The 24975-nt window shown below is 42.6% G+C and overlaps 2 protein-coding genes across 2 annotated transcripts in view; one reads left to right on the plus strand and one right to left on the minus strand.

Moving 5' to 3' along the window:
• Nucleotides 1-15724, minus strand: part of LOC142750492 (uncharacterized) — a 92349-nt gene extending 76625 nt beyond the window's left edge. Inside the window, exon 1 of the mRNA XM_075859494.1 lies at nt 15569-15724. The gene's annotated coding sequence lies outside the window, so the exon portion shown is untranslated. The remainder of the gene's footprint in view (nt 1-15568) is intronic.
• Nucleotides 13913-18224, plus strand: LOC142749865 (AN1-type zinc finger protein 6-like). Its single transcript, XM_075858396.1, has 6 exons — nt 13913-13998; nt 15019-15189; nt 15286-15388; nt 15607-15764; nt 15855-15971; nt 17324-18224. The coding sequence occupies exons 2-6, from the start codon at nt 15036-15038 to the stop codon at nt 17470-17472; spliced, it is 681 nt and encodes a 226-aa protein (XP_075714511.1). The 5' UTR covers nt 13913-13998; nt 15019-15035; the 3' UTR covers nt 17473-18224.
• Nucleotides 18225-24975: the final 6751 nt, after the last annotated feature.

The following is a 24975-nucleotide window of genomic DNA, read 5'->3' on the forward strand; positions in this document are numbered from 1 at the left end:
AAACGCCCCGATGTACGCACATAATACACGCCCACTTGGACTTTTACTTTTAAACACACCCACTTGGACTTTTGCAAGCCTCATTTGCATAACTACAAAAATGGTCATAACTTGGCCAAAAATGCTCGTTTTTTAAAAATAAAAACGTTACTGTAATCTACATTGCAGCGCCTATCTGCTGCAATAGCACATAGGGGTTGCAAAATCTGGTGACAGAGCCTCTTTAAAGATGGGATACCAGCTCGGCCAAGCATCACGTTCAAACGATCCTTGACCCTGAAAAACATCTTGGCCCCTAGCAGAGTCCGCAAACTTAAAACAACACAAACAACCTTCTTGGCCAAACCGAACGGCTCTTACAAGTGTGGTCACCCCCGCTGTCTATGCTGCAACAGCATTACCAATAAAAAATACACATACACATCGGTAGTTACAAAAGAATCCTTCCCAATCAAATCACCCCTTAGCTGTAACAGTTCTTATGTAATTTACTTAATGGAATGTACGTGCCATCTCCAGTACATAGGGAGAACTATACAATGTCTGAGATCCAGAGTAAACAAAACACAGATTCAATGTGAACACAGGCTTCTTGAAACACAGTGTGTCCCGTCACTTTACCCATGTACATAAGTGTCAATTCAACCAACTTACAATCACACCTATCGAAGAAATTCACTCAGATGTTCCCAACAGATTCAATAAACTTAAGCAGAGGGAAAACTATTGGATTTTCAAGCTACAAACACTACACCCAGGGGGTTTGAACGATATTTCCGAATCGTCATTGGACTAACACACATCACATCCCCGAGTAATTCCCTCAAGTTTTCAAACAAACGCTAATCAACATTGGACCACTATATATCATTATCCCGAGCAACCCTCATAAGCCATTCTATCATTTGACAGGGTTCCTCAGCAATGAATATATCCTAAATCGAATTAAATGCAATATAGCTAACCTACCCTATTTGAAATAAAGGCTTAAAATAGTGTTTAATTTTCCACTTGCTTACCCGCGGTGGCGTTCGACCCTTTGCTCTCGTTCCTTGGCTGCGGTCTCTCTTGGCTGTCCCGGCGTCGGGGGCGGGTCCCACTGCCCCCCTTTTGTGTAACAGATGTAGTAATGGTGTATAATCTTGTATCTTCTCACCTTCGGTGGGCTCCGCTCGTCCTGTGTGTTCCGTGGCTCCGATCCCCTTTGGTTGCCCCGGCAACGGATCAGCGTCATAGCACCCTCCAGTGACAATTAGTAACACAATTGTTCACCCAATGTATCCAAGCCTGTGCCAAAATCATCAATTCCATTACCAAATAGCACTAACCCCTTTCCAAACCAGTAACAAAACAATTCACCAGCGTTTTGGATCGTGAATTTGGATATGTTCAGTTGTATTTATTATATATTATTCATTTTTTACTTTTAATATTTCCCTATTGTATTTCCTTTCTCCTTGCGGTCGGCAAGCATTTTGTATTTTATGTATTTTATGTGCTGTGTTCTTTCAGTGTGCTCCTTGGCTCCGATCCCCTTTGGTTGCCCTGACAACGGATTAGCGTCCTAGCACCTTTCAGCGTTACTCAGTAACACAAGTGCTCGGCCAGTGCTAGTCCGTGCTAAAACCATAATTTCATTAATCCTTTAGTATTCGATCCCCCCTTAACAAAACTATATACCAGAGCTTTGGATCGTAAATTTGGATATTTTTATTCTAATTTTACTATCTCCGTACTGTATTTCCTTTCTCTGTGCTGTCCGCAAGAATGTATTTTATGTATTTTAACAAAGGAATGTATGTATCTGCAACTATGTTTCTATTACTACGCGCGAGGAGTGAAAGGAGAAAAAGCCGGGTGTGACGTCACGATCGCACCTTGACCCCGTCAGATTTGGCGGTTTTTTCACTCAAGCTAATTTGAACCCACATGCTATATAAATGCTGTTAACTTAGTATGCACATGGCCTGATGAAGACGCTTGTTCAGCGTTGAAACGCGTAGCCACTCATTGAAATAAAACTTCTCGTTTATCCTACTCTGGACTTTGGTCTTATCAATTTCACCACGCAGCAGCGCCCTCAGAAAGATCCATTTTTCTTCTCCTTTTCCCTTCATAATACATAAATATAATGATTACCAAAATTCCACATAGGCCACCCAAGCTACATTAAGCAGCACATATATACTAGAAAGCTATTGCGGTCCAGAACGCGTCTCAGCTACAGCATCAGGCAAGGAATTCAGGCCCTGTCTCAAAACCCAGGGAGACCATATTTTATCAAACTTGTGTTTAGCACTCCTAGGTGTATAAATATGTTTTTCCATACACGTTAGCCAATTGACTTTATTACAAAATTCTGACAATGTAGGAGGTCTATCATCCAGCCAGTGTTGTGCAATAAGCTTCCTAGCTACATATAACATACGGGTAACAGCCAAGGTGACATGCTCAGAGACAGAAATATCCTCCACGTACCCCAAAACACAAACAAATGGAGTGAAATCTACCGATACCTGGTACACCAAAGAAATAAAGTCCACTACCTCAGACCAAAACTGCCGCAGCTGTATACATTGTCACATTATGTGTATCAACGTGCCCAGTTCCCCACCACATCTAGGACAAGCTGAGGAATCCCGAAAGCCAATTTCAGTCAGAAACACTGGTGTTCTATAAACCCTATGTATCAGAAATAAATGAGAGATATGATGCGCCTCATTCATGGACAATCTAGGAATCCTCGACAAAATATCATTCCACTGACTTTCTTCTATGGGCCCAAGATCTCGTTCCCATTTACTTCTCAACACAGAAGGAAATCCATCTATGAATCTCATCAAAAGACCTCTGTATAGACGAGATATAAGACCAGAAGTATGACTAGCCATGACGATAACTCTGATCAGGACATTGTCCATTACCGTGATATCAGTAGTCCTACTCTCAAGATATTTATAAAATTGAGTATGAGGAAGACCAAATTCTGACTGCAGACATGAGAATAACTTGAGGTCCCGATTCTCCAACAGCTGGTCTATTCTACGGACCCCTTTGTTCTTCCACAAAGCAAAATCTGTTAGTGTATTCATATGAGACATCCACGGTGTATCCCAAATAGCTGTATACTCTGTGCATCCCGTAATACCTTGCATATTCCTAACACACCACCAGACTTTGTACATCAAACCTCTGAGATGCTGCAGCTGAGAAGCCAAATAGTATAATCTAGGATTAGGTACCGCCAGACCTACGTCTGTCTTATCTCTTTGCACAGTTTACGCCACACCTCTAACTTAAGTTTAAACCTGCCCAGGAGTCAAAATTAAATTTTTCAAAATCCAAAATTTTCATGGATATTTCCACCCTTAGATATTTAAAGGAAGTAACACACTTCATAGGGAGATCTTCATATGTCACCTGCACGGGTGGATCATCCACCCACATCAGAACAGACTTGGACCAATTAATGGTCAATCCCGAGAATTGATCAAACTCTCCAATTGCAGACATGGCGGCATCCAAGGAGGCCACATCATCTTCCAAAAATAGTAGCATGTCATCAGTGTACAACGCTAATTTATCCTCCTGTTCCCCATAATGAAACCCAACAATATCTACCGAACCCCGGATAAAAACTGCTAATGACTCAATAGCTATGAAATTCACTTGGTTTTTATTTTTCCAAAGTACAATACAAAAGTATACAACATCCCAATGATACAGTCTCACAGGGTTGTATACAGAACACAGAAAAAGCTTGCACCTTTAGATATCAAAAACGTGCCTCGGACGTTGACATATAGACATATTAACAGACAAACAAACATAAAAACAGACATACAAAGAGTGGTGGTGATAAATACAAGCAATTATACATATGAGATGTCAAAAAGGAACAGGATGATACAGGATACGAAAACCATGTATAAGTTAGCACAGATACATTCACAGAGTGACAGAGTTCTTGCGGAGCAGAAGTTGAACATGGGATAACTCCGTCCAAGGGGCCCATTGAGACAAACACTTCTGCCTATAACCTTTAGATGCAGCAAAGTGCAATTCAAAATAGAAGTGAAGATAAGCCCTGTTTAGCACCTCCGAGAGATTCAGAGCCTCAGCTGTTTTCCATCTCTTGGCTATATAGAATCTGGAAGCGATAAGAATATGGCTTATTGGCCACCTATATTCTAAAGGGATCTCATCCATCTGCATATCCAACAAAGCCAATGCAGGGGAAGGTAAAAGTTCTGCTCCCATTAATTCTGATATGTAGCAGAAGATACGCTTCCAGAATGGGTAGGCTGATTTACATGTCCACCATAGATTAAATAATGTGCCCCTTGCTCCACATTCCCTCCAACACAAAGGAGAAGCCCCGGCTTGCATATGTTGTAACCGCACAGGTGTGAGGTACCAACGAAACTGAATTTTCCTAACGGCTTCTATATGGTTGACACATTTGGATATCCTATGTGAGTGATGTAAAGCAGCCCTCCTCCGAGAACTCCCGACCCATATCCGTCTCCCACTGGGACATGTATTTCAATTTGAGAAATGAGCTGTGGGTGTTTAAGGACAAGTAAGCTGAGGCCAAACCTTTCAGTGATGTAATATCCGAATCCAAGAATCTTTGAAACACTGAAGACGGTCCAGAGGCCTGGAGAGCTGCTGAACCACTGAAGTGCCTAATTTGCAGAAACATAAACAAGTGAGTATTCGGGACATGGAATTTAGCCTGTAAGTCTGCAAATTAGCTTAATTGCAACCCATCAAACAGGTCAGATATCTGCTTGTATGCCTGCTTGGCACCACACCGAGAGGTCTAAATTAGGTATCCAGTGGGAAAGATATATGAATGGGCATTTCATTAGGGAACAATGATACACTTTATATACCTTAACCTTTGCTCCACATCTGAATCATATGCCTAGTCATAGGTAAAGAGCTGAGGTCAGTTCGCGAACCTACTAAAACACTCAGTGAGGCAGCTTTAATATCTGATCGAAAGGTATGGACACTTTCTATTTGTGTCCACTGAGTTTTAACCTTCGGGTCCCAACAATACCTAACCGCCGCCAGGACAGCAGCCATGTAATACAGATAGATATTTGGTACACCTAAGCCACCTCTAGACACATGGGTGGTCATTAAAGCTTTAGAGATACGAGCTCTTTTATTCGCCCATATAAATTTAAGAAGTGTGGATTGTAAATCAGTAATAACCCTCAATCGTATTTGTAGAGGGATAGTTCTCAAATAGTAAAGAATCTTCGGCATGAGCCACATCTTTACTAGGTTTATCCTACCCACCCATGATATAACAACATCAGAGACCTGCTGAAATTGAACCTTAATGGAGGAACAGAGATCTTTAAAGTTAAAGGCAACCATATCCGCCGATTTAGCCATAAGCTTAATGCCTAGGTAAGAGATATGGCCTTCCGCCCAGCTGAATGGAACTAGTTTAGAAATATGTTTTTTAAGAGATTTAGAAACGTGAATTGGTAACATTGCAGATTTGGAGTCATCAATTTTATAATAAGATACTTTACTGAAAGCGACTATACTCGCCAGAACATGAGGGAGAGATTGAACTGGGGAGGTTACAGTCAAGATCACATCATCAACATACAGTCCAATTTTATGCTGCACATTACCGACGGAAATACCTATTACATTCTAGTGAGATCTTATAGACGAAGCAAATGGCTCCATTATCAAAATGAAGATTAGCGGTGAAAGGGGGCACCCCTGTCTTGTACCATTTGATAACGGCTCAATAGCTATGGCAAAGAGCAGTGGAGAAAGCGGGCAGCCCTGCCGTGTACCTCTACCTAATGGAAATGTATCAGTCAGAAAGTTATTCACCCGAAGTCTAGCAACGGGTCTATCATACAGCATCCTAATCCATGAGATAAACGAGTCCCCAAAGCCCATCTTCCTAAGCACTGCCCATAAATATGCCAATTCCACACTGTCAAAGGATTTTGCTGCGTCTGAGGAGCAAAGCACCCGTTTACCTGAGTTATCAGCTGGAAGTTGTAAATTCAAAAATAACCTTCTAAGATTGATAGCTGTAGACTTTTGAGGCATAAAGCCAGTTTGATAAGGATGTATTCTTAGAGAGGCGAACGGCTATGGCCTTAGCGATGATTTTAATATCTACTGGTAAGAGAGATATCGGTCTATATGATTCAGCAAGCAAAGGATCTTTACCAGGTTTCAAAAGAATCACTATCACTGCCTCTCTCATAGTGTCAGGCAAACCCTGATCTCTAACAGCTGACGTAAAAACATCCAAGAGGTGTGGCAAAAGTATATCACAACATTTTTAAACATTTCCACCGGAAGACCATCCAACCCCGGAGCCTTATTATTATCTAGAGATGCTACCGCCTCCTGCAACTCCTCCAACTGCAATGGGGTCTCCAAAAATTCTCTATCAACAGAGGACAAGAGTGGTAATGAGATAGCAGATAAGTATGTCTCTAGTTATGCCTCAGACACCTGTACATGCGAACTATATAAAGAAGCATAATAAGATTTAAACACATCTGCCATCTCTTCATCCCGGAGATCAGTATCCCATCAGTATTTCGTATTGTTGCAATATAAGTTTGGCCATACTGTGCTCTCGCAACCATAGCAAGCATATGTCCCGCTTTCTCCCCCTCAGCAAAAGAACGGTGTTTCTGAAACATCCTCTTATTTGCAGCTACTGCCAATAAATGAGTTTTCAGTAGTTCTTGAGCCTCCCGCCAATTAGCCAAAGATGTAGTAGAGTTATCCATAATATGAGATGCCTCAGTCTGTCGCACCCTATCTCTAAGGGTATCACCCAACCTTCTAGTTTGCCATTTGACCCTGCTAATTAACTGAATCAAACACCCTCTCAGCGTAGCTTTCATAGCATTTCTGTATTTGCCGTGCCCACATTTTGCAAAAAATAATCCGTCAAGACCTTAAGCACATCAGATACATTTATAACAGTTAAGCAGAAGGCATTCAACCTCCACAATGTCCTATTTTGTTGAATTTTAATTTTGTGTCTTTTATTATGGTACATAGGTGTTTGATGCATTACTTGCTCTGACATCTTCCTCTCGACAAGAATATGAACCCTTGAATTGGACCTCTTCACTGAAGATATATAGTGATATCCACTTGGAATATGTACCATTTATGGGTTAATAGCTGACAACCATGTCCTCTCTTTGTACATTATTAACTTTTTAATACACTTCTTTGCTTCTGTCTATATTGCTGTATTTGGTTGTATATACACTTCTAAGATTATGGTATATTTTGATAATAATATTGAATCCTTCATTATAATTTGTGTGGTTCTATTAATTATGCACTTTTTTTGTTGTTTACATATCATTTATATTGGGAGATTTATTCTTCCTCGTATCCAATCCTGCAAGTTTATACTGCGGCATTGGTCATAAATATTTGGCTTGTTTTTTTCACCTTTTCATGAGCCGTTGACTTAGTCTATCTATTTTCTAAATGCACATATATTTTTGTATTTCACATTGCTGACTCTCGTTTGTGTCTGTATATTTACATTCTTAGATGATTTTTAAACTGATTTTAAATTATGAGGATAATGTTACGTGTCGGCATATACTGTGGGCCATTGTCTGCGCTTCATATTTCTACTTACCTTTGTTGTCCCTTCTTGTTTCTTGTCCAATGAGGAGCGCGCCTCTTCTGTGCGTTCGCCGGTGTGTGTCCGGCTCCGTTCCCGCCTCCTATAGCGCACTGCGCATGTCTGGGATCCCTGTACGCGTCGGGGATCCTGGATGTGCGCTACGGCGATGGGGGCTGGAAGTGGGGCCTGCCACACTTCCGGTCTCGGCAGAATACGTGCGCCGCAAAAACTCCTGGCATCAATAAACATTCATGTCAGCTGCTGCTTATCCTATTTAAAGCAGCAGCTTAGTAGACACTACAAACCCCTTGAGAAAGCTCATTGCGAAACGCGCATTGGGGTCCTGTGCACAGCGGTCAGACTCTCCTATTAACCACTAATGGGTAAGACTCTCTACTAACAGAGGGAAAGGGTGGCTGCATTTGTTTCTTGAACGATTTATTCATTAGCACGTTATCATATCCTTGCTACAAGTAAGCACTACTGACACTGTGTCATGGCATGATAACCAGTGATTCTTACATTGTTTACCACCCATATCTCATAGTTATCTCTTTGAGAACTTGATAATTTCCCCCATAGGTTATAGGTAGTCTGTTTACAACGTGTTCTTACTGGAATTGTAACAGTGTCCTCTTGTCCATTTTGTACCTTTTTAAGTATTTTGTACGTATGTTATTATGTGTCAATAAAGTTATATTTTAATACATGGCTTCTAAGCTCCTCTTCTCTCTCCAGTGTAAAAATAGCCAAAGATGTAGTAGAGTTATCCATAATATGAGATGCCTCAGTCTGTCGCACCCTATCTCTAAGGGTATCACCCAACCTTCTAGTTTGCCATTTGACCCTGCTAATTAACTGAATCAAACACCCTCTCAGCGTAGCTTTCATAGCATTTCTGTATTTGCCGTGCCCACATTTTGCGAAAAATAATCCGTCAAGACCTTGAGCACATCAGATACATTTATAACAGTTAAGCAGAAGGCATTCAACCTCCACAATGTACTATTATTTTGAGGACCTCGAGACAAAGATATGACCAATACCAAGGGAGAGTGATCAGAAAGTGCCCTAGGTAAATATTCAGCAGTTACAACCGCTGTGGCTACAATGTCAGGACCCAATCCGAGATCTATACGGGACAAGCTATTGTGCGAACTAGAGAAGCAAGAATAATGCCTATCATACATATGCTTCAGTCTCCATAAATCCAGCAGCATCACCTCATAAAGAAAGGAGCCAAACGCAGTTATGGGTCCATCCACACTAGCTCCATCCGTATTGAATTTGTCCCAGTAAAGATGAATATAATTATTAAAATCTCCTAGTATAATAAACGGTACACCTGGCCTAGTGCCGGTAAAATTCAAAACCTTTCGAAGTACATCATAACTAAAGGGTGGCGGAATATAAACTCCAATAATTATATATTGTATAGAGTATATAATGCAATGCAGACAGACATATCTCCCCTCTTCATCAATATCAATCTGAAGACACTTGAAGGGTATCAAACAATGTACCACCAAACTGACACCCCTCGAGTAACTGGTGTGAACAGAGTGATATTCATGGCTCATCCATGCACGATGTATAGTGGCAATTCTATCCCTAGAAAGATGTGTTTCTTGCAAGCATAAGATAGCAGGAAAATGGGACTTAACTAATTCAAAGATAGCCGTACGCTTAATTGGGTCTCCAAGGCCCCTGACAGTCCATGATATAGCCGTGACATTATGAGCCATAAAACTTTCAGAAACAATTCACACAGGAGCAAAACAGCATTATCAGACAGGTACAGTAGAAAACTACATTGTAATCAAAGCAAGTATGTTGTGAGCTGGCATCCCCCTTGGCTTGCTGTATTGGGCAGTCACGCACACGGAAACAGGATAAAACCGACACAGCGGGTACTTTTTATTTGCACCAAACACACAGATCCTTTTTGTACAGAGTTTGCGTCCACTGGGTAAAGCAACAAACAAAACAATAAAACTTTGTTGAAAAACAATCTTTAAAGTTCTCACCCTGTAGCAGCCACCACCTGAGTGTGCAAATCCCCTTTGTTAGGTGCTTCGGTCATAGCAGTCTCCCTGGAGGAATAACAACCTCCTTCCTCCTCACTCTCTCTCTTCACACTGTCAGCTTCCCTTTTAATCAGGGCCAGCTGAGACTCGGAACCTCTAGAAATCAAAACCTGGAGTGGAGGTATGGGAATGGCCATCCCACCCAGAATCTCTACAGCCATTCCTAAATCCCGGACCCTGAAATCCAGCCTAAAAAACTCCTGCTCACCAACTAAACTTGCTGAGCAACGAACTTCCCAGAGATTTACACCACTGAGATAAGAAATCTCAGTGGCACATACCTACCCTCTACCAGTCTTCCTACTGACTGTTTACAATGTATACTCTGGAAGAACAGCATTATCAAATAGGTACAGTAGGAACCTACAGGGTAATCACAGCAAGTATGTATACTCTGGAAGAACCTCAATAAAATTCCCCAAACCAAAATAACCCACATACACCAAAAGACTTGCTTTAACCAAAACAAGTTAGGGCACCAGTCCTCCTTGAACCTGGATGACATGTTTCAAAAAGAACAAACTACAGCGTCCTGCAACCTCACCTGGATTCAATGGAAGTCTGTCAAATCAGCATCAAAAGAGCACATATGTTTTGGAGCAACCGGCTCCATAGAAAAACATTAACAAATATATTGAAGCCTGGACCACCATCTATCCATCTGAATCACGAATACAACGCTCACTGCGGTCAAGCCATCTCACAGCGTCTTTAGAGTTCTCAAAAAAATGTGTTTCTCCCAAGGCAACCACTCGAAGCATCGCAGGATATAACATCGCATATGGGATTTGGAGAGTACGCAAGCGCCTCTTTACCTCCTTAAATAGAAGACATTTCTTTTGGATATCTGCCGAGAAGTCCGGAAAAAATGCTATACGATGACCATCAAAAGTGACATCTTTCATAACTCTGGCCGCTTTCAGAATGGCATCCCTGTCTCGGTAATGCAGGAGCTTGACAAGCATAGTTCGGGGTCGTGACCCTGGCGGAAGTGGTCGCATGGGAACCCTGTGAGCACGTTCCACAGCATGCATGCGTGACAAAATTGTAGCACCAAAAAAAGATTTCAGCCACGTCTCAATATATTCAGTCGGGGTATTACCCTCCGTGCGTTCAGGCAAGCCCACCAATCGGAGTCTATTCTCCAAATCATCGGCCTTAGGGCTTACTCAGACGAACGTAAAATACGTCCGTGCAACGCGCGTGATTTTGACGCGCCTCGCACGGACCTATGTTAGTCTATGGGGCCGTGCAGACAGTCAGTGAATTTTGAGTCCGCTGCGTAAAACTCACGACATGTCCGTTCTTTGTGCGTATTTCGCGCATCATGCACCCATTGAAGTCAATGGGTGCGTGAAAACCACGCATGGCACACGGAAGCACGCTCGTGTGAATCCAGCCTCAGCCTGTAAACTCAAAATGGCGCGGTCATGCTGCAAAAGATCCCTTTGCATGGGTAAAATGACGTCTTCAGTCGCGCTAACGCCGCCCTCCACCGCCGATATCCGTTCTGAGACCTTTTGAAAATCAAGGCAAATAAGCCCCACATCCTCACTCACACCTCCCAAATGCAGCGACAAGGAAGACAGCGAGGTATTACATTTAGTGATGGCCAGAAATACATCAATCATAGAGGGTTCACCCTTCCCCAGCACAGGCAATGCAGGAGGAGGTAGTGACAGAGAAGATCCCACCTCAGGCTGAGTACATAGTTCCAGGAAATGGCCGTCACAAGTCTCATCAGCGCTTACCTCGGTGTGCACCTCCAGCGTGGGGACAGAGGTATGTTTAGGAGTCTCTGCGGGTAGTGCAGGCTTACTTGGCGTGACAGAAGTGTGTCTCACATAGCCCGCCAGCTTAGAGGCCGCCGCACATGCGACTGCAGGGGAGGCGCCAGCGCCAACTTGGCTCTCCCGCTCCATCGCCACATCTTGTTTCCGACGGGTCATGGCCGCGATGTCGACAGAACAGGGCTGCAAACCAGGCAGGAATGATCACCCAGGTAAGTAGCACCAGGCTGTTCAAATTGTTTCCTGTAAAGAGCTCCGAAACAGGATAAAAGCAGGATCTCTAGCAGGAGCTAACACGCTATGCGTCCCCTCACATCCCCAGTAAGGCTTCGCCCCTTTAACCCTGATAGGTTTAATGAAGCTTGTATTATGGTTATACTCAAACCTGGTAAAGAACCTCTTCTCACAAACTCTCTCCCCATCTCCCTCTTAAACTCAAATATGAAATTGTTCAATAAAATTTTGACCAATAGATTACATCCGTTCTCCCAGATATTATCACGCTTTCCCAAACAGGATTTACCCATGGCAGATACTTAACCTACAAAATCAGAACTGCGATTAGTGCTATCACTCACTCTCGACTTGTCAAATGAAAAATATTAACATAGATGCCAACAAGGACTTTGACAGGGAGTCCTGGGCTCCTAATTTCAGGCATTTAAAGTTCCGGAATTTTTGGGAAAGATTTTATATATGCAGTACAACCTATATATTCTGGTCCCCAGTCCGCTGTGTGAGTCAGTATCCCTTCTCCCATATTTAACATGGGTAAGGGAACAAGACAAGGATGCCCGCTTTCCCCTGTATTATTTAATTTATCTCTTGATCCTCTCCTTCGGACTATGCACGACTTACCCTCATTTTGAGGTATACAAATTGGCAGTGTAAAAACGACGTTTCCGGCTTTCGCTGATGACATTCTTCTGCTCATTGCTAAGCCTAAAAAGGCAATTCCGGATATTATGGCTAAAATCTACAACTTTGTCAAAGTCTCCGGATTTCTGGTTAATTTTAATAAGTCAGAGGCACTACCTAAATTTAGATCAGCAAAGAAACGTTGGGGCCAGAGCTTTCCGTTTCAATGGAGCCAGTGGTGTAACTACTGCTGTAGCAGCCACAGTGGCTGCTATGGAGCCCGCTGCATTTGGGGGCCAGTGCCGCCCGATGTCACAGGTCATGGGGTATGACCAGTGGTGCCGCTAGCAGCCACTATGGCTGCTACAGCAGTAGCGACGCCACGTTCAGTAGTATCTGTGTCCTTAGGACGCAGATACTATTGAACACTACGGCAGAGAAGGAGGTATCTCCCTGCTTCACCATTGTGAAGGGGTTGTCCCAAAAAACACATGTATCCCATATTCACAGGATAGGGGACACATGTGTGATAGATGGGGTTTCAACCGTTGGGACCCCCAGCGATAAGGAGAACGCGGAACCAAAAGTCCACCGAAATGCTCCATGGGAAGCATGGGACTTCCGGGCTCTGTGTCCGGCTTGTATGTCCGGAAGCTCCATAGAAATGAATAAGGTGCCGGTCACAGGCCATATTTTTGTTTTTTTGGGGGGTTGGGGCTGTATGGTGCTATCTACATGGGGGGCTGTATGAAGCTATCTACCGGGGGACGGCTGTATGGCACTATCTACAGGGAGGGAAACAGAGACCCAGGCTGATGGGTAATTCCCATAAGGAGACATTATCCGGCAGTCAGTGGCTCTTAAGCTTAAAACAGCATGGGGGAGATGTAATGAACTGGAATTATGTCACCTATTAAAAATTGTATAGGAAAACTTTCCATTCATTGAGACTTCAATTCTGTCACCTGTTACTGAGCAAGACTGTAAAGTGTCCCTGTATCAGCCTGTCCTGTTACTGACAAAGCTGCGGTATGTAGCACGTTGTTCTGGAGCTCCTGACAGAATTTACAATGTCCAGAGCAAATCTCACCACAAGGAAAGTTCCCCTGTAAACTGTCCATACATAGTGACATTTCTGATCCCGTACCACAATAGGCTACAGATCAGACCCTGCATGGGGAGATTTAGAGCGCTACCCATCAGAAGCTTTAGATATTGCAGAGGTCTGAGGGTCTGCTGAGGGGACAATGTCCAACTATGAGACATCTCCCCCCGTGTATGGTCCTCATTACACTGGTGATCACACTGGATTGGAAAAACTGCCAACAAATGAACTAGGAAATCTGCCGGCAGTTGAAACATCTGACATCTATGGATGCCATTTGGCAGACATGTTATATATAACCAACGTGCCACCGAGCAGCCACAGTAACCATGGAAACAATAGAATCCAATTCATTATTAACATTGTTTCCATGACAGGAGACTAGAAAGTGTCAGTTCTATGGGACACAGCGGCCGGCTGGCAGCTACTCGATATTTCTGACGTTTTGAAAGAGAATTTCAATGTGATTTCCTGATTTACGTTTTAGGAATTAATCCAGTAAGTGGTAATAATGTGAATAATGGTTGTCACTTAGCAAAATCATCGTCTTACAGCAGTTTATATGTAATATACAATGTCACTTACTATCCCCCCCTCCCCCTGTAAGAACAGATATTATACTATAACTCCTACTATATTGGGGGGAACAGATACAATTTACATTTAAGTAGCTTATAAATTCTCAATCTTATCATAAAACACAATGTGAACATTGACTTATTCTTGTAAGATCTTGTGAGTAACAGCAGATTTGTCTGTTCTCAGATCATTTTATCCGGATACTTTCATGTCATAATTGATTAAAGTGTTCATGAAGTAGTTACATAGTTTACAGCTAGCGGCTGACATCACTCGTAAACCCAAGAAATGCCACATTTTCATATTTACAAACCAATGGATCCAATAAACGCCCTTGAAAGAAATAATTAAATTTGTCCTGGAGGTAAAAATTCCTTCCTGAAGCCTCCAGACGACTGGACAGATCCCGGGATCAGCGTTGTACTTTGTAGATCCCAGGAACCCTGTATATTGTGTTTCTGAAGAAAAATGATCAACCCTTCCTTCAATCCTTTCCACCTTGGACAATTCCTGGGGTGACATATCATGTCCATACAGCTTACCCATTTTAAAAACAATCAGCCACAATATGTTTTTTTATTTTGTTTCACTTTATTAGCTTTACCAGTTTAAGTTATTTGACAGAATAGTTCAGCATTTTTAGGATTTGGGTTCGGTCACTGTATTTACTATTTTTCCTTAGAATTCTATTGCAATAATTACCTAAAACACAGATAGATAGATAGATAGATAGATAGATAGATAGATAGATAGATAGATAGATAGATAGATAGATAGATAGATAGATAGATAGATAGATAGATAGATAGATAGATAGACTGAAGGGCCTGTATTACAGAGAATCCACAGATTCATTTATTTCATTGCTGGACATTGCGTTACCGCAAGTTTAGGACATTTATTAGTGAATCTAACAGGAGCTTCTGGTCACTTTTTCAGCTGCATGGTGGATAAACATGGCGCAAGAGAACCACAACCAAGTTCCTGCACTTTGTACTAATGGTTGTGGCTTCTATGGTAGCCCACGTACCAATGGACTATGCTCCGTCTGCTACACAGAATGGCTACGGAGACAGAACAGCAGCAGCAATGGGAGGAATAGTCCCCCAGGTAACACTGTGTGATGGTGACTTGTGGAATAGTTTGGTGGCCTGAATACAGAAGATCTATCGGAGAACTGATGATAACTTTTGTCTTTTCCTGCAGTGATGTCAGTGAGAAGTGAGGTGGAGGCTTCTACCTCACAGATTGTAGACTATGCAGAGCTTGATAAACCTGCAGAATCTATAGATTCACAAGGACAAGTCAGGTAAGTTATTCATCATTTCTTGGGCAGTATATGTGAGAAGTGATTCTACCTGTTGTAAGAGTACAGGGTATATGTGGAAACAGAATATTATAGTGAAGGCCTTTCCAGGGGTCCACAATGATGTTTGGTATGAGTGCCCTAAGACTGACGCCAGTGAAGAGCCTTCCTGTCTTTTTTTACCTCTGTTCGTTCTTGATCAGTATTTTTCTGTCTTGCAGTTTTCTTCCTCAGACAGATTCAGGCTCCTCTTCATCAAATGGAAATACCTTAGAGAGAAGAATTGAGGTGTATATTCGGAACATACGTTTGGGGGTAGAATTACAGCGAGGAAAGAGAAAGTATAATGATACAGAACAGACATTGGACAGTGCTGAGAGTAGGCGATTATTTGCTTCGGTGAGATTTATCCTCGTACGGGGTCATAATGAGGAGTCATTTTATGTCATTATTATGTATTTTTCTACAGCTTCAGCATCAGATAATGCACAGAAACCTTCTGAAGATCAAGAACTCTCCCCACCAAAGGCCAAAGTCAAGAAAGTGAACCGTTGCCACGTGTGCCGCAAAAGAGTTGGTCTCACCGGTCTGTATACATATAAGACATTACTTTTTATGTTCTGTGTAGAGTATAAAGAGATGGTGCTCATATGTTTGGTAGCTGGAGTTACAGGAAAGTCCAGCATACAGATCCTGAGTAAAATTATATATACTTTATATATACTTCCTCACCAGCAAGGTAATAAACTGGTTGGGTTGATGTATAAACTTCTATGGGGAGAAGTTCTAGAAACAAATATTGAGGTCCTACTTCTGATCAAACTCTACAAGTAAATGTTGAAAAAAGGGGTTGTTCCAAGAATAACATTTATCACCCATTCACAGTATAGGTGATAAATGTGTGATCTCTGGGGTACCCATAACTGGGACACCCACTGACTACTAAAATGGGGATCTTGAACCCCCCACTCACAAAGATAGCCGAGCGCTGTATTCATCTATCTCCGTCAGTTCCATAGTTTTTAAATGGAACAGCAAAGCGCATCCTCGTCCTGCTCTCCGGTCGAGCTCCTCTTCACTGTGGTCGTGCAGTGAGGAGGAACGGGGAGTTCTGACCCCCGTTCTAGCGGTCTGTGGGTTCGCAGTGTGAATAGGTGATAAAAGTTAATATTGGGATGACACTTTTAAGTTTGAACTAAATGTTTCACCTATACCCAGAGGAGGCTGCAATTGTGGCGGGTTGATCCACATGGCAGTTCTAACACTTAAAGTCTATGTAAACCCTTGAAAGTAATTTTTTATTTTATTTTAATAAAGATGTCAGTCAGTGTGTTTGGTGCAAGTTTCAAATTAGTTTTATTAAAAATTATTTTTACTTTTTGAGATACAGCTGCTTTGTATACTATATCCTTCGCTGAACCCTGTACCTGTCAGGTCTGCGGGACTGACGGGTTCAGTGACAGTGGGTCATGCTTGTCTCTGACATGCAAGATCTGCCTGATATCCATCACATCTAAGTTCATAACTTAGATATGATAGATTACAGGTGGATCCTACGTGTCAGGGACACGCAGGACCCACTGACACTAAACACGTTACGGATTTAGGTCTTAGCGCACGATACAGCTGCTCTGTATAGAGAATACAGAGCAGCTTTACCTCAAAAAGTAAAAATAATTTTTAATAAAAACAAATTTGAAAGTTGCACCAAACACACTGACTGACATTTTTAATAAAAAAAAGCCTTTAATAATAAGTCAATATTCATTAATGTTAGTAATATCTGAAAATGTGGCTTTATATTTGGCTACGTATAAGTATAGCAGAGATTCCATTATTATATACAAGCAAGATGGTGGTTGCCATATTGGTTTTTAACTATGGAGATGTATTACAAAGTCACTGTCAGCTGCTGTTAATATGTCCATTTTTTGCCAGGCTTTGACTGTCGATGTGGGAATATATTCTGTGGGATACATCGTTACTCTGACAGGCACAGTTGCTCCTATGACTATAAAGCTGAAGGAGCTAAGAAGATCAGAAAGGAAAACCCTGTTGTGATTGCGGAGAAGATCCGTAAAATTTGAAAGCAAAATTCCATCCTGTGTGACACCAACATTGTGGTGTGGACTGTGGTGTGGTAATAAGTCATACAACCCACCTTCATCATCCTGACTCTACATCCAGGGAGGGATACAGCTCCTTCTCTTTTATCTTCCTTATTTCTCCTTTTCTTCTTCTCCTTTGATTATAGCTTTTCCCCAATTCCTACAATTGCAATAAGAATGAAACAAAAGATAAAAAAAAGTCAAATATCCTTTAAGGGGTTTTTCTTTAGGCCATCAATTTCCTGTAATATCATCCTGACTAAACATCCGGGGATACAGCTTTATTTTTATCTTTACTTTCTTCTGTTCTTTATCTGTTGTTTGATTGTAACTTTCCCCAAATCAATATACATGAGATAAGAAAAAAACAAAAAATGATACAAAAAAACAAAAGAGAAAAAAATAGTAAATCTTTCCTAAACTGTCCCCAGGGTTTTCCATGCTGTGCACAACTGTTTATATTGGAGAGGGGATGTGATGGAGTGTAATGTAATCTCTACACCGGTGTCTACAATATCTCCGCTCTCATCTCCCCTGCCCCTTATATAAGTATTATCCAGCATTGTGGTGTGGTAATAAGTCATACAACCAAACTTTATCATCTTGACTTCACATCCAGGGATACGGCTCCTTCCCATTCATTTTCCTTGTTTCTCCTTTTTTTCCTACTTGAATCTATAAATGAAATAAAGATAAATCACAATAAATAAAAAAATTGTAAAATCTTTAAACTGTCTCCAGGGATTTTTATACTGCACATAACTATTTATAAGACTAAGTTCAATCTTTGTGTTGTGATGTAGTTTAGTAAAGTTCATAGTTTCACCATAATCGTGAGTAAAAACCGTGGCAAAAATAAAAGCAGGAAAACCACATGTTAGTATTTACAGGATTGTCGCAGTTCTGCCACGAACGCGGTTACTGCTTTTGTTATAGAAATAATTCAAGGAAATTTTGCTATACCTTCTCCCGTGAATTTTTTTTTTCATTACTAGGGCATGGTATATATTTTAAAAAAGCAGCAAACCCTGAGTAACGTGATTTACAAATACAAAATGTGAATATGTTCTCTAAAAATCTCTGTGCAGGCCATTTGAGGTCCCTTCACGCCAAATTTGTCAAATCTTGTCTTTATGGACCTGGTTTGACAATCATCTCGGAACAGGAAAGAGCCTTCCACAAACTGTTGCCACAAAGTTGGAAGCATATAATTGTCTAGAATACATAGGTAGGTAGTGTTCCCCTCGCATCCACCAAACCCAGATTTGTCCATCAGACGGCCAGTTAGTGAAACGTCATTCATGACTCCAGAGAACAGGTTTCCAGTGCTCCAGAGTCAAGTGACGGCCCATGAACATCCACCTCATAACCAAAGAGGCAGGCGGCTTATTATGAATAAAACATCTCATGATGACAGAGATGGTCAGGAAGATGAGGAGGAGAAAGTGGCTGAGACGCACAGCGATGGCGAGTGACCAGGAAATGGACGGGCAGCAGCCGACGGCGGGAGGTACAGCGGGAAGAGCTTTAGGAGCTAATGAACTTCCGCTTGCGCATCAAGTAGTCTAGCAACCAGCAAGGGAACAATGCTAGGCACTAGGGAGAGCATGTTTATATATTTTTTTTTTCTGGTGCGGTGCGTACCCGCTGAGGCTGTGGTGCATACCCTCTGGGGTAAATGTACCATGTCCGGAGAACCAGTGCTCTAGACCAGCAGGGAAAAATCCATTTACCCCTCCTCTACTCTAGACTACCAGGAAAACAGGTAATAAGATTTTTCTTACAGAAAGCATGACATAAATCTTCTATGTGCCTCAATATGATCATACAGAGAGACATGGAGGTACAGCAGCGACAGGATAGTAAAAGCTGTGTATTCATGATCTGTGCAACTCGAATCCTGAATACGGTCATACACATGTCCTCACTTGTAAAAATCAGTTCCCAATGCTTAGTAGTGAGGTTGTGGTGGATTTAGGATTACATTAAGCTGACAATTTGAACAGGCAGAGCTGCAGTATAAAGCATGGAAGAAGACAGAGCCTGAGCCACAGATGAAACAAGGAGCAGTGTTTCAGGCTACCTCAGAATTCCTTTACAGCTTAGACTACCATGTACTAATACTGCAGGTCTAATCATAGATGTGCTGTAATGAAGAAGGTGCTAAACACATAGAAATATAGGGGGGGAATTTATCAATAGGTTTATGCCTAGTTTTTTGGCATAATAAGTCACAAATCATGGCATTTGTAGATGTATTTGTGGCTTTGCCAGTTTTGTAAAGTGGTGAGAAAAGTGGGCGAGATTTACTGGGAGTGAGCGAAGTATCCACCTTTTCGACAGATTTATTAATACTAAAGCCAGAATTTTGTCACAAATCTACATCTCATTGTCATTTTCTGACTGTAGGAGGGTAATGGAATAATTTGGGATTGGTAGAAATGTTATAGATATGGTGAAGATGATGTACAACTCCCCCACTGCTAGAGTCATTGTAGGGGGGAATTGTCCCATACTTTCGTGCTCTTCAGAGGAACATGGCAGGGATGACCCCTCTCCTCGCTCCTATTCGCCATATTTATTGAACTCTTGGCAATATTTTTTAACAGGTTCCCGACCGCTGGCCGTATTTATACGGCCAGCGGTCAGGGTCTCTAAAGTCCGGCGTATAGTATATATACGGCCGCACTTCAGAGACTGTGCACGCGGGATCGCGTGCACACAGCTCTATGCCCTGGCTGTTGCTAACAGCCATGGGCACTGGGCAGAATGTCAGGGGTCAATCTTTTGGCCCCTGAACATGTGATCGCTGTGACAACCAATCACAGCGATCACATGCATTTCTGCATAGAAAACAGTGTGCACGCGATCGCGTGCACACAGCCCTGTGCCCTCGCTGTTACCAACAGCTCTGGGCACTGGGCAGAGTATCAGGGACCAATCTGATGGTCCCTGAACATGTGGTCGCTGTGACAACCAATCACAGCAATCACATGCATTCCTGCTTATAAAACAGTGTGCACGCGATCGCGTGCACACAGCCCTGTGCCCACGCTGTTACCAACAGCTCTGGGCACTGGGCAGAGTATCAGGGACCAATCTGATGGTCCCTGAACATGTGGTCGCTGTGAAAACCTATCACAGCGACCACATTTGTTTTATTTTGACTTTTCTGGCAGTAAATCTCCTGCCTCTTTTCTTCTCCTCAAACATTGTTTCAGTTTGAGGAGAAGAAGAGACTCGGGAGAATTGCTGCCAGAAGAATACAAGATTACAGTTACAAAAAAATACAGTTACACTATAAAACATTCTCTGTATAGATAGATTTCTATCTATCTATACAATCTATCTATCCATCTATCTTTTTTTCTATCTACCTTTCTTTCTTTTATTCTATTAGAATAGGCAGGTAGGGAGTATATAATTATATATATATCCACATATATATAATATATATAGCAATAGCGGTTTATTTTTTTGTTAGCGGTAGTGTAGACATATATAGCAGTTAGTTTGTGTGTTTTATAAAAAAAAAAAAAATTTGTTTAGTTAGTGTTAGTGTTAGTTACGTTATGGCGAGGAAGTTGTTTAGCGCCGAGGAGGCATACGCCATGCTGTGGTCTGAGTCGGAGACCGCATCAGAGATGGCGTCCGAGATGGAACCTGTTTTAGGTAGTGACGATGACAGCGTCACTTCAGGTTCATCTTCAGGGGACGTTGTCCCTGATGCAGTCGAAACTGCAGAACATGAAAGCGCAGGGCCAAGTAGCGCTGTAGCACGGGACAGCCTGGTCCCTCCAGTCCAGGCTCTTGTATGGGCACCTGCCCCATCTTTTGGGCCTAGAATCCACGGATTTACGGCCACTCCTGGCATAACCGTGGACAATACAAATTTTGTCCAAATGGATTACTTCCATTTATTTATAACGGACGACATCCTAAATCAGATTGTCCACGAAACAAATTTATATGCCACGCAATATATAAGGCAGAAACCTTCATCCACCCATGCCAGAGATTGGACGCCCACCAATTTGCAGGAATTAAAAAATTTTTTGGGGCTCACCCTAAATATGGGTATTGTCAAAAAGCCCTCCATTAGGTCTTACTGGTCAACAAGACCCGCCCAAGCCACCCCAGTATATTCTGCAGTAATGCCCAGGTCTCGTTATGAGACAATAATGAGGTTCCTCCACTTCAATGACAACGCACAGGCCCCCCCAAGTACCGATGCAAACCGGGATCAGTTGTTCAAAATAAGACCGCTAATAAATTCCCTGAATAATTTATTTCTGCAACTCTACACCCCTGAGCAGAATGTAAGTGTGGACGAATCCCTCCTCAACTTTCATGGCAGACTTAGCTTTCGCCAATATCTACCTTCCAAAAGGGCAAGATATGGCGTTAAGCTCTACAAATTGTGTGAAAGCGGGTCAGGATATACCACCGCCTTCAGAATTTATGAAGGGCGGGACCGCACAATAAATGTTCCGGGATGCCCCCCTGATCTTTCCACCAGCAGTAAGATCGTGTGGGAGATAATGCAGCCTCTGCTTCACCAGGGGTACCACCTGTACTGTGATCATTTTTATTCGAGTGTGCCCCTGTTTAGGCATTTGCATGCTGCAAGGACTGGGGCATGTGGTACCATGCGCAAAAACAGAATTGGTTTTCCACAGCAATTAGTGGGGAAGCGCATGGTAAAGGGGGACTCCTGTGCTTATGCATCTGAAGAATTGCTGGCGGTCAAGTTCAGGGATCGCAAAGACGTGTATGTGCTAAGCACGATTCATACCGCAGGAACAGTGGCAGTGAGGGAAAGAGGGGCAACATCGGACAAGCACAAACCAGTGAGCGTGTCTGAATATAACAAGTACATGGGGGGGGGGGTGGATTTAAGCGACCAGGTTTTACAGCCCTATTTAGTAAAACGCAAAACTAAAACATGGTACAAAAAGGTGGCCATTTATTTGTTACAGGTGGCCATCCACAACTCATTTGTGCTCTACAAAAAAAACAGAGGCAGAAAAAATTATTGAAGGCCTCATTTTTGATGTTCAGGACACCCGAGAATGCCCCCAGTCTGAGGATGTCACGCGACTGACTGAAAGACACTTCATCAGTCGGATTCCCCCAACAGCAACCAGAAGCAACCCCCAGAAAAAGTGCCGCGTCTGCAGAAAAGACGGGCACCGCAAAGATTCCCGATATTTCTGTCCCTCATGTCCCTCGCAACCAGGCCTGTGCATTGAGCCATGTTTTAAAAAATACCACACTGTTCTGAATTATTAGATTTTAGTTAATTTGTTGAAAATATATTTGCCCTACATTACGTTTTTATTTTTCCCATGATTTTACTCCAAGGGTGAGGGAGGGAATGGGTGGGGGGTGGATGTCATGTTTGCATATTTTCTAAAGTTCATCTGCTGGAGAGCTCCATTTGCATTAACCTGCAATTTCTTATTTTAGAAAACCCCAAAAAATAAATTCCCATTATACCCCTAGATGAATATTTTGGGATTTCTGCTTCAAGAGCAGATATTTTGGAAGTGTTATAGAAACTCTGTTGAGTTTTGTAAAACCAGCTTTGAAAAAAAGCGATATGTGAAATAATCTTCTTCTATCCTCCGCCCTCCTACATCTCTATGTGATAAATAAGGCCACATATTTGGTATCCCCGTGCACGGGAGAAGTGGCAGAATGTGAACGGAGATTAATTTTGTCCGTGGTCTATGCCGTGTGTGAAAAATGCTGGTATAAACTGACGCATTTGCTAAAAAAATTTCTAATTTTATTTTGATCCATCTTATTCAAGAAACTTTCAGAAGAAAACTGGACTGTCTAAAAATATGATAAACCCCTTGAAGGAAACCTTGTGGGGTCTACTTGTGTGAATGAAGTCATTTATGGGGTGTTTCTAATGTTTCAGCAGCATTAGGCCCCCCAGAAAACAGTATGCGGCTATAAAATCAAATGCAAAATTCCTGGACCGAAAAGGCCAAAAAGCCTCCTTTTATGCCAAGCCCTGGCACATGCCCGCACAGTGAATAAGGCACACATATTTGGTATCCCCATGCACGGGAGAAGTGGAAGAACGTGAAAGGAGATGAATTTTGGCCGTGGTCTATACCGTGTGTGAAAAATACTAGCCTAAACTGACGCATTTGCTAAATTCTTGCATTTTTTTCCAATTTTGCCCACTTTAGAGAAAAAAATAAAAATGATATATACTGACAAATGCCACTAAAACAAAGCCCTATCTGTCCTTTAAAAAGAGTGTAAAATTCAAAGATGAACTTTATTCACCTACAGAGTTATAGTCATCTAAAGAAGCGCATAGCAAAATTGTGAAATTTGCTCTGGTCATTTAGCTGTAAAACAGCCTAGTCCTTAACCGGTTAAATCAATCCAAGTTTATTAACAGTACATATTACATGAAATCCTGCATAATAAAGCGTTTTCATTAAAAACATCACATTACATGCACATATGATGTCCACAAACAAAAGATTTGAACCTCCCTCAACCTTCCCCCACCCCCACCCACACAGCCCCATACCAACTAGTCATAGTCAGTTCCCAAGCATTACACGAAAAGTAACAGGACATCCCCAGCACATTCCAATATACAGCCATATTTGTCCACTTATACAGCAGTCCCGTTCCCAAGTAGATCATCCATCATATCGGCACTATTCCCCCCACCCAGTGGCGTAACTACCGCCGTAGGAGCCGTAGCGGCTGCTACGGGGCCCGCGGCATGAGGGGGCCCGTGTCGCCCGCCGGCACGGGCCCCCACCATGGCCGGAGGCTCCGCTAGCAGCCGCTATGGCTGCTACAGCGGGACGCCACTGAACACTACGGCAGAGCGGGGAGGTATCACACCGCTCTGCTATTAAACAAAAGACATGTATCCCCTATCCACAGAATAGGGGATACATGTGTGATTGCTGGCATTGATAGGGAGAACGGGGGACTGAAAGTCCCCTGAAGTTCTCCATCACAAACCTCGGACTTCCGGGGTCTGTGTCGGCAGCTCCGGAGAAATGAATGGAGCGCCGGTCCCGCTTGTGTGCATGCGTGACCAGCGCTCCTTTCATTTTTAGTGAGCTGCGCAGACGCCGGAAGTCAGAGGTTAGTCATGGAGAACTTCAGGGGACTTTCAGTCCCCCGTTCTCCCTATCGCTGCCAGCGATCACACATGTATCCCCTATCCTGTGGATAGGGGATACATGTCTTTTATTAGGACACACTGTAGGTCGCATTTTTTGGGAGGGGGGACGCTGTATGGCGTTCCCTACAGGGGGACGACGCTGTATGGCGTTCCCTACAGGAGGGGGGACGCTGTATGGCGTTCCCTACAGGGGGGGACGCTGTATGGCGTTCCCTACAGGGGGGGACGCTGTATGGCGTTCCCTACAGAAGGGGCTGTATGGCGTTACCTACAGGGGGGCAGTATGGCGTTCCCTACAGGGTGGGGGG

Source organism: Rhinoderma darwinii, chromosome 3 (genome assembly GCF_050947455.1).
Source record: "Rhinoderma darwinii isolate aRhiDar2 chromosome 3, aRhiDar2.hap1, whole genome shotgun sequence".
Taxonomy (NCBI): domain Eukaryota; kingdom Metazoa; phylum Chordata; class Amphibia; order Anura; family Rhinodermatidae; genus Rhinoderma; species Rhinoderma darwinii.